This window comes from Penaeus chinensis, chromosome 20 (genome assembly GCF_019202785.1).
Source record: "Penaeus chinensis breed Huanghai No. 1 chromosome 20, ASM1920278v2, whole genome shotgun sequence".
NCBI lineage: Eukaryota > Metazoa > Arthropoda > Malacostraca > Decapoda > Penaeidae > Penaeus > Penaeus chinensis.
This window is the reverse complement of record NC_061838.1, coordinates 3,213,359-3,229,931: the sequence shown is the minus strand read 5'-3', so window position 1 is coordinate 3,229,931 and position 16,573 is coordinate 3,213,359. Positions and strand designations below refer to the sequence as shown.

Genomic DNA, 16,573 nt, shown 5'->3' with positions numbered 1-16,573 from the left:
AGGATGAAGCTGAAAGTTACAGGTATCCATTGTCAAGCCAGTACAACATAACTGTGAGTGCTGTTTTACTCAACTTTCTTTTTCCCCAGAGGAAGCTGTTTCCCTTATGATAAGAAAATAATAGCATTTATTCTTTACAAATGATGACAGAAGACGTTAAACAAGAGAGAGAAGGAGAGAGAAAAGAAAAGAAAATTAACTGGAAACCTGATGATTCATAGATTTGGAAGGATATGAAGCATGCTGTGCAGTACATACAATTCTCCTAATACTTTTTTCCATCTTTATCACAAGTAGCTAATGCCTCTTTTATGACAACCATCATGCTCTTTGAATAATGTGAAAGACAGTTTTTTTTTCTCCTTTAACATTAGTTTCTTTTCTTAGTCACTCATGCAAAATGAAAGGAAGTGATGATGGCCAATCACAAAAACTAAAGGCTCTCCTGACAAACAATGAAAAAAAGTTACAAAATTTCAGATATTTGAAACAAATACAGGGGAAACAAAAAGAAAGGAAGGGAGGGAGGAAGGAAGAGAGGGAGGGGGGGGGGGAGGGAGAGGGAGAGAGAGGGAGAGGGAGAGAGAGGGAGAGGGAGAGAGAGAGAGAGGGAGAGAGAGAGAGAGGGAGAGAGAGAGAGAGGGAGAGAGAGAGAGAGGGAGAGAGGGAGAGAGGGAGAGAGAGAGGGAGAGAGAGAGAGAGAGAGAGAGAGAGAGAGAGAGAGAGAGAGAGAGAGAGAGAGAGAGAGAGAGAGAGAGAGAGAGAGAGAGAGCAAAGGAGAGGCCAAACTCAAGAAATGTCAAATCCTTGCCAGATAAACTTTCAAGGTAAGCCCCCCCTCCCCCCAAAATTAAAAAGAGGAAATAAAGTGTTCAGACATCAATTTCAGAAAAAAAAAGAAAAAAAAAAACACCTCTGACACTTACAGCTCCATTCTGAATCTGCTCTTGTGCTGTGATTAATTATTTTACTTGAAAAATGATCCTCTGAGAAGTGAAAATACACCAGTCCCAGCTCTCTTTCTTCAACACTTCAAAACATTGTCTCATTATTTTCTTCACGCCAATAACGTGACTTAAAAAATAAAAAAGTTTACTAAATAGGAAAAAAAGCTATAACAGCAACAATAATAGTTAACTTATTTTTCTTTCATTCATGGGACTGGGTCTTTCCGTCTCCTGAGGCAGACAAGTGATGCAATGATATCCTCCGCATGAGACCTTCCCAGGGCTTCAAATTCTAGCTCACTGCTTATATCACATTTCTCTATAGTTACTCTCACTGGATGCCTTTACTCATTACCTCTGAGCAACACTCTAGAACTTTTTACCCTGGACTTTGGAGAATTTCACAATTGGTTGCCGGCCGATGCTTGAGGCCCAGCTGAGGTGCAACATGCGACCCTCACACTGGTGGGCGTGCAACAGACCAAACAATAAGGTGAGATCTGTCACCGCGGCTTAGCGACTCGGCTGACGTGTCTGGGGCTCCATCCTCCTCTCCTTCACCTGAGGATGACACATGGTACTATCAGTATACTTACCATCCTTTTACACAATGAGAATTCCTGATAATAGTCATTGACACTTGTACACACAATAATCAGGTACTTTACATACAAATTTGTGAATGGTTTCCAAATGCTGTTACTTATTAGACTAACGGAAACTATTACTCAGCAAATTATTTGGAGAAAAGTCAATACTTTACCTACTCTTTTTAAGTTAGTTCAACTAATGAATACATCCAATTTCAACCTACATTTATCACTAGTCAATCTGCCATAAAAAGACAAATGGAATGCACTTTTGAATAATGCTTTAGCATTCCTAAACACAGCTTCTGATAACCCATTGGCGACGGGTATAGAAAACTAAACAAAAACTCTACGCTCTGGCGAACCACGGCAACGTGCCAACTTTGAGCGCGTTAATTCGGTACATCAAGCCGAATCATTGCCTCGGAGCGCTTTGGTGCGCCGCCGCCGCGGACAGCCGCACGCCACATTTCGAGCGTATTGTTATGACGCCTATAGGCGTGACCCGTCGCCATTGGGTTAAAGATTATCCCTTATTGCAAACTTCAAACCAAGTTTTATCTTAATAAAAAAAGTCTTGATACACATTATTGGAAACTAATGAAAAATGTGGACAAACGTTGAATTATTTGTTTGATTCATAGAATAAAAGCAACAGAACCATAACCAAAAAATTGGAGAATTTCTTGGTCATTTACACAGCTCCCTGTCAGACACTTTAGTGTATGTCTGTCAAGAAACTGTAACAGAAAGGGAGACTAAGAAAAATAGTGGAGCAGTGTCAGGTTATTCTCTGGAAGAAAGATTTTTACTGTTTGTTAAACCAAAATAATATGGTGTCATTTATGATGACAATCCAGGTGAATATCTTATGCAGTAGCCTCTTCCCTGCAACAAGATGAAATGGTAAAAGGAGTCACATCCAAAGCTTAAGCCTAGACAGGGAGTGCAATGCCTGGGTGTGTTTAAACTTAGGGTGCAATGCATAAGAATGAAATCAGAAATCAGGCTTGTATTGTGGCTAATTTATCTATTAGGGGAAAGAAGACAGCATTACTCTATTTGTGATGGTAAAGAAAGAGGTTCTTCCATGCTCAAGAACCTCCACTGCAAAGTAGCCCTGACATCATCATCACAGGTAATGCAAACACCCTTGCTTGTAGCCCACAATCCTCCCTCTTCCTCTCACATGTAGATTGGGCTCAAGCCACTTCTCCAGCTATGATTTTCTAGATTACTTTTCACTAGTATGCAGAAACAAACAGGGCTTTAGAATGGTTGAAAACATCTGTAAAAGAAACTGTGATAGGAAGCCAAGCCAAGGGTAGAAACAAGGAATCAGGTTCACAGCTGCTACAGACTGCTGCTAATGCCTTTTGGACTCATTTACAAGAAAAAAAAAAGCATCTACAATGTCTTATTCATTACTATATACCATTAATAACAATAACATTTATAAAATATATGTGAATATATCTGTGGCAGATAAACCATGAAGTTTGTATGCAGTTAATTTTGAGATCAGGTTCACATACCATTACACTGCAACAGCTTTCAACAGTAGTGAAGATCACTGGTTGTTTATTGGTTTGAAGACCAACAAATACATGTACGACTAACTACTGCCATACAAACAGGAATTTACCCTGCCACTAATGCAGAGGAGAGACAACGCAAACACTATCATTCACCCTAACAGACTAAACAATAACCGCCACCACAGAAAGCGTAGGTATTAGCCTCTTCACATCTGAGTCACAGCATAATGCAAGGTTGAGCTTTAACTCCTTATTTAAAATAAATATACATTAATCATCAGCATTTTTTGTCCTCCTACATCAATTTGTTTTTAGAGAATTCTTGCTAGCCATGAGTTGATATTAAAGTCATTCTCAAATATCTGAAGGATTATTTGCTTTGATAAATAAGTGGAGCACAGCAAGGACAACACGTAAAGCTTTTGAATGAATGATGTGATGAAACAAATCATCATATTATCACCGTGGCCATTTACAGAGTTAGGAATAAAAAGTTAACAAATATTAATTGCAAATATGAAAATAAATATATATTTTACAGATGGCAAGGATATTTGTTTTATGTTTATCAAAAAGCAATGAAAGAAAAACAAAAAGAGATTAATATACAGTATAAAAAAAATAAATAAAAAAAATGAAAAATATATAAATGTATCAAGATATAAGTAGAAAGTTATTAGCTTTTACAACATACTACAAGTCAAAAGATTACATACAAGTCCCTTTAAATGCAGGTTAAAACTCCATACTCTGTGTCATAATTCTAAAAGACATTTCACTTAGGAGGGGATGGGAGAGACAGACGACTAGAGGGAGAGAGAGAGCAGGATCTGACCGTCATGTAATAACCCCGTGACCTCTCGGGTCGGCATGCAGTGCTCTGTGACCTCTGATAAGCTTCATGCAGGGAAAACCCAAGATTTGACCCACAGCAGTCCAAAATTCTTTGTGGAAAAAGACTGAACTAAAGTGCAAAGATAGTCGTTACACTATTCTGGTTTAAAACTTGCAGAGTAGGGGGTGGACAGGGGAGGGGCCAAAAAGAGAATCCATCATTTGATTTGGAAAAAATAAAAAACTGTATATAGATATATATACATACAAACACATATAATTATTCTTAAAAAAATTGATATATGGAAAGAGGTCAGATAAGCAGTGGTGCTCCAACTGAACTGAGTGGTGAAGGAATACTTTGAACAAGGTAACTGAAAATTGAGTAATAACAATAAAATAAAATAAAAAGAATGATGAAGTGGTACCTGTCTTGACATGTTAAGTTTAAACAAGAGTTAAAACTATCTTACACTGTTTGTGTCTTCATTCCTGCCTCTAGGACTCAATCAATCCAAAATGCTAATTTTCACAGCTAAAAATCATTCACTTGAACTAACACTTCTGAATCAATCCTTGATGCCGATCGTATCATCATCATCATCAGTCTATGTTTTGGTGAAAGTGAATAGGGGGTCAAATCATTGGTAGTAACTAAGAAGAGCAGTAGAGACCGCGGTGCTGTGACTCTGAGGTGAGAGAGGCGCATACCCGGGGCTGAGGCTGTCCATGTGGAGGAGGTGATGGTGGTGTTGGTGGAGATGATGGTGGGGCTGCTACGCGTGGCCGTTGGTCGTTGCTGGGGAGGGGTTGTTGGCGGCGGCAGAGGAGGAGGATGAGGAGGAGGTATAGGGTTGGGCATGGAGGTGGGATAGGTTGTCTTCCACAGGTATATGCCACACCAGGAGGTGACTGGCGGTATCACGGTCTTCCTCCCGTTCGTCGGCTGCGAGGCACAAATGTCAACACAGGCACACCACAGTATCCCAAGCAGGTAGCACAAAACAGCAATAATTAACTTTACTTTTTCCTTTTTACTCTTTGTACAAAAGAAGAGAGCTATATGCAGGGTGCCATAGCAAATTTTTGCTATACAGAAATGCTACACATTACTGCTTGGCATGAAATGCTATAAAAAAAAAATTAAGACATTCCACATCTGCATAGAAGATAAAATTTACAAAGCTCAACACAACTCTGAATTGTTATATACAAATGCATAACCCTAAAACTCTGAATAATAACAACTGAAGCAGAATAAGATTAACTTTTAAGAGTCAAATACAAAGTGAAGCAACCATAAAGCCTTTCAAGTTTTTTTTTTTCTTTTTTTTCTTTTTGTGTTAATACACACCACACAACAAACAATAAAATACACATGCAACACCCACACCAACCTCAAAGTTTGATCCTGAAACATGAAAGGCTTTACAGGTTAATTCTAGCAGTAGAAAGGCAGAGGAAAAGAAGAGAGGGAGGGGGGGGGGGGGGAGAGAGAGAGAGAGAGAGAGAGAGAGAGAGAGAGAGAGAGAGAGAGAGAGAGAGAGAGAGAGAGAGAGAGAGAGAGAGAGAGAGAGAGAGAGAGAGAGAGAGAGAGAGAGAAAAAAAAGAACAGGTCTTTTTCCACTCACCGATTCTGAAGTCAATGTATCCCTCTCCACCCGATATGACTAACATACTCTTTGGCTTCTTCTCGACGTCCTCCTCCGGCTGCTCCTTATCAGTGATGGCCGGGACCGCAGAAACAGGCGGTGTGGCTGTAAGGGCATTATACCCGCCTGAGCCTGTGTGTGGCATGCGGCGCACATTAATGGTCGAAAGCAAAGAGGTAAAGCACATGCGACCGTGGCTTCCACTTATTGGGTGTCCTCTGAGGGGTGGGAGGGTGGAGGGGGGCAGTGAGTTCCGTCAACAGGGCGGAAGTTGAAAGAGTGGAGGCAACATCAGACTTTGTCAACTCAAGAGTTACAGCTTTTGAAAGAGTAGTAGTGCATGGGGCAAGACGGGGATTGGGGTGCGGCTTTTTAAGTGAGAGCAGAGAGGAAGCTGCACATGTATTCTTTCCTTTCAAAAAATGAAGCATTTAGTATGTGAAACAAAGGGGGAATTACCTAAAAAAATGTAGTTGGAAGCCAGTGAGTTTACAATAAAAACAAAACTTATATCTAATAAGACCAGAGTAGTACAGAAACAACACAGAAGTTGTGAATATAACTATATTACTACATCCTAAATGTTATGAAATAAAATATTAGAGAAAAGAATAAATAAAATATTAGTCTCAGGAGATGAAACTAAAGCTGTAAATACACTTATAAGCACATATTTGTCTGAAAGATTAGCATGCTGCATGCACTGAAGATTTTTTTTTCTATAATGACGGGTAAACAGCAGAGAAAGTTCAATAAACTATCACATATATATCTATGATCAGTGCAAAATGGTAAAATAGCTATTCAGCATCAATTACTTGTGCTTTTACTCCAAAGTGGAATAGTTTTTTAAATATTAAACATTGTTAAAGTTGTTATTATCCAGTCCTTTATATCCTCAAAACATATTTGCTTTTTATATAACCACCATCTTAATACATAACAGAGGAAAGACTGAGGATGACACAAAAGAAAAATAAATAAAAGTGATGAAATATTTTTCATATGAAGAAAAAAGAAAGTGGAACAGTGAAGAAGAGGGAAGGGTGAAGGAGCAGGAAAAGGAGGAGGAAGAGGAAAAGAAGGAGAAGGAGGAAAAGGAGGAGGAAAAGGAGGAGGAAGGAGGAGGAGGAGGAGGAGGAGGAAGAGGAGGAGGAAGAGGAGGAAGAGGAGGAGGAGGAAAAGAAGGATGAGGATGAGGATGAGGAAAAGAAGGAGGAGGAGGAGGAGGAGGAGGAGTGGGATGAAAATGAGAAAGGAGGAGGAAGGAGAGCGTGATACGGCTGAGGCTGAAGATGATGAGAAGTAGAAAGAAGAGAGGGAGGAGGAAAAAAATTATAAAAAGGGTGAGCAGGAAGAGGAAAGAAGGTGGGTAATAATAATATAACTTACCGAATTACTTATTTTTTTTAAGTGTTTCATGTACATTACATTTATTCTTTATTTTTATCTTCTAAATTATGTTTCTATATTTGAAATTATAGCAAAAGTATTGAGGGTATAAGAGACATCAGTAATACTGAAGTTAGCAAAAAGCAATATCTGAACATAACAGAAAAAATATCTACTTTAATTACAAAAATAATTATCTCTTTATCTTTAAAGCAATCTCATGAGAATAATTCCAAAATTTGTTTTTAATATTAGGTGATAAAAAAATAAATAAATAAAATATTCAACATTTAAATTATGTCTTATTAAATTGACAGTTAATTATATTTCCCTAAAACCCCATAAAGCAAAAGCCAGCATCATAAGGCAGCACAACCTACCTGGCACGGCAACGAAGAACTTGACGGCGTCCCTGTGCCCGTGGAAGGAGAGTTGAGCTTGGGCCATAGAGCAGTAGGGGATGAAGGAGCCGGGTGTCACCTGGTCCTTGACATCACTATACACACGGATGACAGCCCCAGGCATCCTGGCCCCTCCACTCCCTCCAACTCCCACTACAGCACCTGATGCTCCCGCAGATGTAGGCACTCGAACTCCTCCAACACTCCCCGGGGTGCCTCCCTCGCATCCGCTACCGCTGGCAACTGGCCTTGGATTGGCACCTGGAAGGGACACATGGGCACAATGCCCATTGCAAGATTAAAAGTTGTGTTTAGTTAGATAAGCTATGAGAACATATTAGCTCATGGCTATATTTTCTCTTTTCTATTCTTTGATTTGCTTACAACATCTTAATTTCAAATTTACTCTATAGGAATACTGAACACAGCCCACTCAATATCAACTTTTAGCATTGGCGGATATATCGATTTCATTCAAAGAAAAAAAAAAGAAAAAGAAAAAAGAGAAAAAGAAAGAAAGAAAGAAAAAGTTATCCCTTATAATTGTAAAACTGCTTCCCTCCCTCTCCATTTAGAGGCATTTATGAAGTATTTTTATGCCTTTGAACTTTCCAACATTCTGAATACTCCCTAGACAAATAATTTTGAACACTTTTAGCTTTTAGCCATCAAGATGTAGTGGCTGCTCGTAGACCTCTTTCATGATTTCAATTCCTGTCATTTCCATTTCCCTAGACTGGCTGCAGATGATGAGCCAAGTCTTCTACACCAATTTTTTTTTTCTTTTATCAATGGAATGAGTGAATTTCGGCAATTCAGAGATCGGTAAATGGTTCTGAAATTTTGCACATAACTTTTGTTGAATTACCATCCTATGGCATGAAAGTGTAACATCTAGATGGTGCATCCAATTTCAAATCTGGTTAGTGGCAAAGCTCACACAATGCAAGACAAATATGAGTAAATAGAAAACACAAGTAAAATATAAAACCAAAAAAGCCAGAGTGAGTTACATTTTACAAAGTAAAGGCATCCGGGGAATATCAAAAATTATAATAATAATTTCAACCTAAGAAAAGGGGCTGGTTGCACAACCTCAAGCAAAATAAACAAACGGAATGCCAGTTCGCCCCTCTTGACCCCTTTACAGAAAAAAGAGGACATGGGAAAGAAAAACAAGTATTGGGAAGGAACTGAGATGAGAAAAGTGAGAGGAAAAAAGGGCGAAGGAAAGAGGAAAAAGAGAAAGAGAAAGAGAGAGAGAGAGAGAGAGAGAGAGAGAGAGAGAGAGAGAGAGAGAGAGAGAGAGAGAGAGAGAGAGAGAGAAAAACAAAGATTTAGGAAGAGGAAAACAAAAAGTGGGGTGATGAGGAGATTTCACAAGATAAAAAAAAAAGTTATAAAATTTAAATGATCTGCAAAATGAAACCGATCAACAGTGCGCTCTTTTTCAAAAACACGAATGACTGATATCGAAACACATCACTTACGGAGCCGCTGGACAATGCCTAACCACCAGATGCCAGCGCGAAAGTGTCCAATTGACCGTCCACATGACGTGTTTGAGACATAGCACATGAATGAACAAGGAGACAAGGTATGTCAAGGCAATTGCATAAAACAATATCACTAAAATATACATACATGAAAATCCACCACTATAAAATTAATATATATGCATGTGTACATGTACGTGTATGTGTTTGTGTGTGTTAGAAAAACCCACAATGCAAAAGCTACAGTTTCGACATCTTCAGGTCTAAAGATGGTATCCTGGTTGATTTCAAAACTGTATTTTCATTTTCAATAAATCTAGTTTTTGCATTGTGGGGTTTCCTACCATAATATCTACATGCAAGAGTGTTTTACCATTTATGTATGTATTTATATATATATACATACATACATACATACATACATACATACATACATACATACATATATATATACACACACACACACACACACACACACACACACACACACACACACACACACACATACATATATAATATATATATATAATACACACACACACACACACACACACACACACACACACACACACACACACACACACACACACACACACACACAGAAATATATATATATATATATATATATATATATATATATATATATATATATATATATATATATATATATACACAGACATGCATGCACGCACGCACATACCACACACAAATATTTCACTGGCATTACTTCACTTGAGTTCAAATCATTTGCCTATCAACCATCAACTTCATATTCAGCCTCAACATGAAAAAACTGTTTATCATTCAGGAAACAATTTACAGTCATAATATTAGCACAACCATATGAATCCCCTTTAATTTGCCATGAAAAATAAGCCACTCAAAACCTAATGCATATTGTCACGAGTTGAGACTACGCCTCAAATATCTGCAAAAGAATGAATAACAAATGACTCAAATGGAGATGGAAGAGAAGGAAAGGTTTACCAAGCTCTGGAAACTCAAAAGGCAAAACAGCCGGACAATTTTCACCTATCTTTGTCTTTAACCTCTCAGCCCCAGGGTACATCAGGGGACATTAGGTCGACAGCTGCCAGGTTTTGTTCACCCTGTCTGTCCATTCCTCTTCCCTGCCCTAACTCTGTGCCAGTTTCTCAATGCTGCAAGCTGCATGAGAACTCTTCACACTTCACATATCTCCAAAATACTGAAACACCGACAGCTATGCCCTGGGGTCTGTTACCTATACATCCACAGATGTCCCCTGGCCATAGGGAGGAGATCAGCTACACAAAGCCCACCATTTGGGGTCTGGATTCTTATAACAGTAAATTTCATTTCAGGTTTTGAAACATTATCTCCTTATTGTCTGAATGGTGTACCAAATGACATTCTGTTATGCCAATCCTGCCTATCCTTAGGAGAGAATTACAAAGGGGAGGTATTGCTTTTTGCCTTAACAAGGGTATATAACACCTTCATGCTAACATCAATGGATATTAGAATAAAAATACAAACTATATAAATATACAAATAATAGAAAAAACTTTTAACATCAAAAGTCAATATCCTGTCTCTAAATACAGCTGGGTTAAAATTCCCAAACACTGTCTTGCACAGACTGTGAGTGAAAAGAGCAACGCCTAATATAATCCTGCCCTGAAGCATAATCCCTCTCCCAACGGCCAATAAAACCATATATAAAACGAAACACAAAAACAAAATCACACGATTTCATACAAGATGCTGGGGCATCTGAAGCCAAGGCTACTCACTCTCGGACAGTGGGACGGAGATGATAACTCCATTGCCGGTTCCGATCCAGAGGCGGTTTGACGAGATGAGGAGAGCTGTTATTCTTACAAAGGAGAAGCCCAACTTCCCCGTCCCTGGAACGGTGACTGTTGTTAAATGTTGACTGTAGCTTAACTTAGCAATCTCGTTTATAACACTCAGCTCCTACTTGGTAAATGTGGAAACTTAAGTATAAAAGTTCTTGGGGATAAAATACATTTATACCTCACAATCAAATGCATATACTATTGGTAACTTACAGGCAAGCAAAATAAAAATGATAATAAATCAAAGAGATCTAGAGATCTAGTCTACTAATACAGTAATAATAAGATGTCTAAATTTAAGAGTGGGAATGCTTGACTACCACTGCATCTATGATATGTTCTGACATTCAGTAATAATCTCTGATGACTTAGTTCAAGGAACTTTGATTGTGGGTAGCAAAATTAAACAGAAAAAAATGAATAAAAAAAATGGCAGCAAATTAACAATAAGAATTTATCAGACAAAAAAGATGCTCTCAAGCAAATTAGTAAAACAAAAATTAACTCAAGAGACTCAGTCATCTGCTGAATCTCTTTGCCATGCCTAGTGTCAAAATAAGATAAGCCTTTCCAACAAAAACTGTGCATCTCAGAATCGCTTCCACAACATGAAAGGAAAAGGTCATGATATTCAAATTTAGGAAGAGTGAAAAGACAAACCTTCATCTGCACCTCCAATGAAGAGGAAGATATAATATGGATGTCAAAAATGTTGCCGCCAAGCTGACTTTCACACATGAAATCACTCCCGAAGGGAATGTCAAGTTTACCCACGACAATTAAAACAAAATAAATCACATCAAGATTTTTAACTCTTTCAAAGTCACAAGGAAATCTACCATCTCAAAGACAATGTTATTCAATATATCACACACATGAGCTTACAGGTTATCTAGGTTTGACACCATGCAAGTGTAGCATTCATTGGTATTTGGTGAAAATCTCTGTTAATTTGTGGTGCCAGAAAATTAATCTGAATCAACTAGAAGCAAATTTTGTTTCATCTAATAAACTCATAATTTTGTTATAACCTTTTGAAAAATCAAGATCATAAACAGGTGATTTAATGGGCTGCTAACTAAAAGAAGTGGGAAAATTGGATTCTGCCTCTGATATCATTATGAATCACATCTCTAGGTATGCAGTCTCGTCTTACAGACTTTTTTTAAAGAAAAAATAAATAACAAAAAACTGAAAAACAGAAAAAAAAAAAAAAAAAAAAAAAAAAAAAAAAAAAAAAAAAAATCTGCAGAGATAAATAATCAGGCAATGGGTTAATACCTCCAGGGAAGACACCTAAATCAGGCGTAAAATTTTTGGGCAGTCATCAAACGGCATCAGTGGGGCAAGCAGAAGAAAGCAGCAGATGGTACAACAGCAGGGAGGGATGAGTAGACAGCAGCAGCAGCAGTATCAGCAGGTGGAGGTGGTGGTTGTGGAGGTGGTGGTGGTGGTGTGGGAGATCATTAAAGTTGGGCCAAATCAATGAGAATTGTTATGTGGAAGTGAGGGTGAGGATGCATTCTTTTGTGACTCTAGCAGACTGGACTAAGAGTGGACACAACTCAATGCAACAATAATAATCAAGTAAATAAAAATATAAATAAGTAAACTAAACGAAACAAGACGTATAAAAATAAACAATAAATACAGAGCAACTGAGTGAAATCCAGACACAAAATGCATCCTTGCCCTCTCTCCTGCTAGATCCGAGATTTGCTGCCGTTTTGTGTTCCTTGTTAAAACAGGTTCTGATAACTGCTTGGAGTTAGGGGTACATTATTACATGAAAACAAAGAACTACTTTTACAGCAAACTAATTGTTGTAAAACATCTGTAACAAAATACCCCCTTAAAGATCAAAATTGCAATACTTAAATCTTTTGTTTTCAATTAGTAAAACATGCTAATCAATCTTTTTTTTTGGTAAACATGCCTATGTTAATTAAAAATCATAATTCCCCTGGAACTTATATCCCTAAAAAAAAAAAAAAGCAGCAGCAACAAAAATAAACTGCCTTTAACATAACATATAAGCACATTTAACCCAGAGATAATTCATTTTAAAGGCGGTAAATAATCTGGACAGACAGGACAGCACACATTTAGTTAAACCTCTTGCTCTATTTTGGAGATAGAAAGATCTTATTCATAAATGAATTCTTGGATATAGACCGATACTGTTCATTATCAGTAAGCTCTATTTTTGCCTTTTGAAAAAGTATGGCCCTTTGAATATATATTATAATATATATATTTTCCATTAAACCTGTTAAAGCAACAGAGCAAGACACTTAACTATATCACTAGTGGAAATCATTAGTCAGAGAACTCACAGGCACATAGGCACTACGTGTGTAACTTACCGAGCATCTTAGAGACGTATGGCTCAATGTCAACATCTTGCAAATGCTGATGTGTGTGTGCATGGTAGAGCCGCAGTGTGGAGTCCAGCCTGATGCTTACCCACACACCATCACCAATCCAAGCCATCTGTCGCACTTGTGATTCTTTACGTGGGTGGGCATCAAAGGATTTCTGAAGATACAATGATAAAGACATTCATAACTTGCATATTCATAGAATGCTAAAATGGTGAAATTAAGATGATTTTCACAATAATGACTTCAAGCTTAATGAATATATATATACTTTACACATATTGAGGACAGGATAATTTACACATCATGAGAATGAGGAACACAAACCTCTACATTCATAATCCTGGGATCTACGACGTGGATTTTGTTCCGGTAGCCACACCAAACCTTGTTGTGCACAACATGCATGCAGCGGATTGAGTGGTGGGGCTTGCCCAAGTCCAGTAGGTGGTAATTGGTGAGATCCCACTGGCCGTCCCCTTGCCGGTGGAAGATGGCCACTGTCCCATCAGCTAGTGCAGCTAGGACACGACCCTTGATGTGGCTGTTGGAACCAGGCCAGAGGAATCAAGATGGGCATTTCCACATACTAGGATTCACTTCAAATACATCATATATGAATCACTTGGAGGACATCCTGTTGCCCCCACCCCTGCCCCCTCCCCCTCCATCTCATGATTCTGATTATTCAAGGTCACTAAATACAGCAAAATCATTTCATAAAACCATTAAAAATTCGTAATAGTATCACCTACTACAGCTGAGGAATTTGAATTAAAGTCAGCTTACTTCAATTTAAAGCAAGTCTGACAAGGTTCACTTGACTACTGTTATGGAAACCTGGCATATTTGAATATTTGATTATCTAAAAAAACAAAAGGGGCAACTTACACAATAGCAAGCACAGAATCCTTGAGCTTGATTGAGTGAAGGCAGCGCTTCCACTGGCGGACAGCAGAGTGAACATAGATGGAGCCGCTCTGTGACCCTAGCCACATTGTCGCCAACACAGACGACATCTTCTCCACCTCCTCATTCACTACACTTGTATCTACAACCATGAAAGTGGACTCTTAGCAATGGAGCAATTTGTTTGTTGGCTTTCTTTTTCAGGTATTTTGAAAATTAAAATCAGAGAATGAAAGTGGCACCAAAAGAGAGAGAGTTCTAAAATGTGACTCATACCAGGGGTAGGCTGTGCCTCTTCAACCCCATCCTTGACTACACCCTCTGGTTCCTTGAGCAGCCTGCGTGGGGGAACCTCCTCTTCCCCCGAATTCTCCATCACCTCCGCCCGGTCTGCATCTTGCTCTGGAAGTGGATATTGCCAGATGTTACACAAAAGCGAATTCCGAAGGTTTGGGAAAGAGGAAAAAGATTAAAGATGACACTCTAAAATGAATGAACCATTCAAAGCTAATAATGTTTCATTATATATATATATATATATATATATATATATATATATATATATGTATATATATAAATGCTAATAATAATGTCCATTCTACATATTAGATCTAGACATGTATAAATAAATGAAGAAATATGCGAATGAATAAATCAATCAAATGTGTGTGTTTACTTATCTATCTACCTATCCATCTACCTATTTATCTGTATATTTACAACTTATCTATCTATCTATGGATATATTTACTTATCTATCTATCTATCTATCTATCTATCTATCTATAATATAAGAAAATGAAAAAGTGGGATGGAAGGTTAACACATCTGAGTTAAAATAATCTGGCTTGAGTTTCCTGAAGAAGGATTTCACATGAAAGGCCATTATCAAAGAATAACCTGGAAGAGAGAATATAACCTTTGACAAACTTTACAATCCATTGTCTTATTTCACTTCAATTTAAGGAACTGTAATAAATCTAACACTGAATTTATATGGAACACCTCTTCCTCAAATATAAAAGCCTTTTGTTACTAAGCATTTCATAGAAATATTATTGTATAACAATCTAACTTTTTTAATTCCGTAATTTTGATTTTTTATAATAATTCTTTACCAATCATAATATAATAAATGTAGTTTTAAAATAAACTTCAGATGGTCAGACAAAAAGAAATTCCAAATGCATGTTGTCCTATGAATTAGACTTCTGCCTGAATTCATAATATAACCCAAGTAAATTGCACTGATAATAAATTGGTGCACTGAAAAATTGGCAGAAATCTAATACTAGCCACAGTCATGCCCTGGAAATTTACCTCTCACAGTATCATAAAACATTATTGTGTTACGGAGTCAAGTCCTGTTAATTAAACATCCAGAGATGAGAGCCTCCAAGTCAGACACCCACACCCAAGTGCTCTCTGCGGTGGCTGGTTAACATCTGCAAACGTTATTTTCTCCTTGTGCAGGCAAGAAACATTCAGGCACTTTTGCAATCCAGTTAAAGAAGAGGAGAGAATTTAATGGAAAAGAGAGGAGAACCAGAATGGAAACATATATTCTTCCTTTGCCATGAATGATACACAGATACATGCTCCTAACTTCACCTAACTCAACTCAGGAAATGTCTAAAAACAAAAAAATCTCTGAAACCAAAGAGCAAACCCACAGTTGGAAAATTAACTGAAATCTATACTTCTATATAATAAAATACTGTTTGTATGTATATGTATGTATACATATGGAAATAATTATAAAATGCCTTTATCTATCATATATTTCCTGTCTCTGTCAGGTTTAAAGGAATCTAACATCAGGTCCCAGGATATCGGCTCATTGCATGAAAATCAACTTAACAAACACAGACTAAAATATTTCTTACCACCATTCTTGTCACACAATTACCTTAGGGGATACATGAGTTACTCGACTTCAACCTTTAGCAGTTACTAATCTGTCAAAGCAAACCAAGGGAAGACAGGAAACTCAAATCATAAACTGACATCCCCATCCGTACTGGACATGGCTGGATAGTAAAGAACTGACTAGCAATAACACATTACCAATGCAAACTAGATTAAACCAATCCTGAAATAACTATGCTATACAGCTCATCTATCTTCTAGCTGACAAAGATAAAAATATGCTACTTACTAAGAGTGAGGGTAGATGTAGGAGCAGGAGAGGGATAAGGTATTAGGAAAAGGGAAATGAATGGGAGAAGGAAAGAGGAATAAGGATGGAAAGGAGAGAGAGAAATAGAAAAGAAATAAAAAAGAGAGAGAGAGAGAGAGAGAGAGAGAGAGAGAGAGAGAGAGAGAGAGAGAGAGAGAGAAAGAAAGAGAGAGAGAGAACAAAATATCCTTTGCTTTCTACCTAGCTGTATAAAAATTTGTTTCTGGGAAATTACCACTGGCATATATATATATAACTTATATATGTATATTTATACACACCCAGTATATCTTAAACCAAAATAATAATAATAATAATAATAATAATAATAAAATAACATGGCCACAATACGTGCCAACCCAACCAAGTTACCAATCGCCAGAGAAATTATCTCCTAATAAGGTCCAACAACA

The 16,573-nt window shown here is 37.6% G+C and overlaps 1 protein-coding gene across 24 annotated transcripts in view; it reads right to left on the bottom strand.

Annotated features, from left to right (window-relative positions):
* Positions 1 to 669: 669 nt before the first annotated feature.
* Positions 670 to 16,573, bottom strand: part of LOC125035829 (C-Jun-amino-terminal kinase-interacting protein 4-like) — an 89,172-nt gene continuing 73,268 nt past the window's right edge. For 13 of the 24 annotated variants that reach the window (XM_047628069.1, XM_047628076.1, XM_047628067.1 and 10 more), the window contains 10 exons: positions 14,258 to 14,383; positions 13,964 to 14,123; positions 13,400 to 13,616; positions 13,058 to 13,229; positions 11,973 to 11,987; positions 10,626 to 10,751; positions 7,334 to 7,615; positions 5,541 to 5,693; positions 4,621 to 4,855; positions 671 to 1,508 (listed from right to left, as the gene is read on the bottom strand). In XM_047628069.1, coding sequence (XP_047484025.1) covers positions 4,686 to 4,855; positions 5,541 to 5,693; positions 7,334 to 7,615; positions 10,626 to 10,751; positions 11,973 to 11,987; positions 13,058 to 13,229; positions 13,400 to 13,616; positions 13,964 to 14,123; positions 14,258 to 14,383 — 1,421 coding nt within the window. In that variant the 3' untranslated portion in view covers positions 671 to 1,508; positions 4,621 to 4,685. Of the gene's footprint in view, positions 1,509 to 4,620; positions 4,856 to 5,540; positions 5,694 to 7,333; positions 7,616 to 10,625; positions 10,752 to 11,972; positions 11,988 to 13,057; positions 13,230 to 13,399; positions 13,617 to 13,963; positions 14,124 to 14,257; positions 14,384 to 16,573 lie in introns of all 24 variants that reach the window. The other 11 variants (XM_047628082.1, XM_047628068.1, XM_047628093.1 and 8 more) reach the window with 9 other exon arrangements.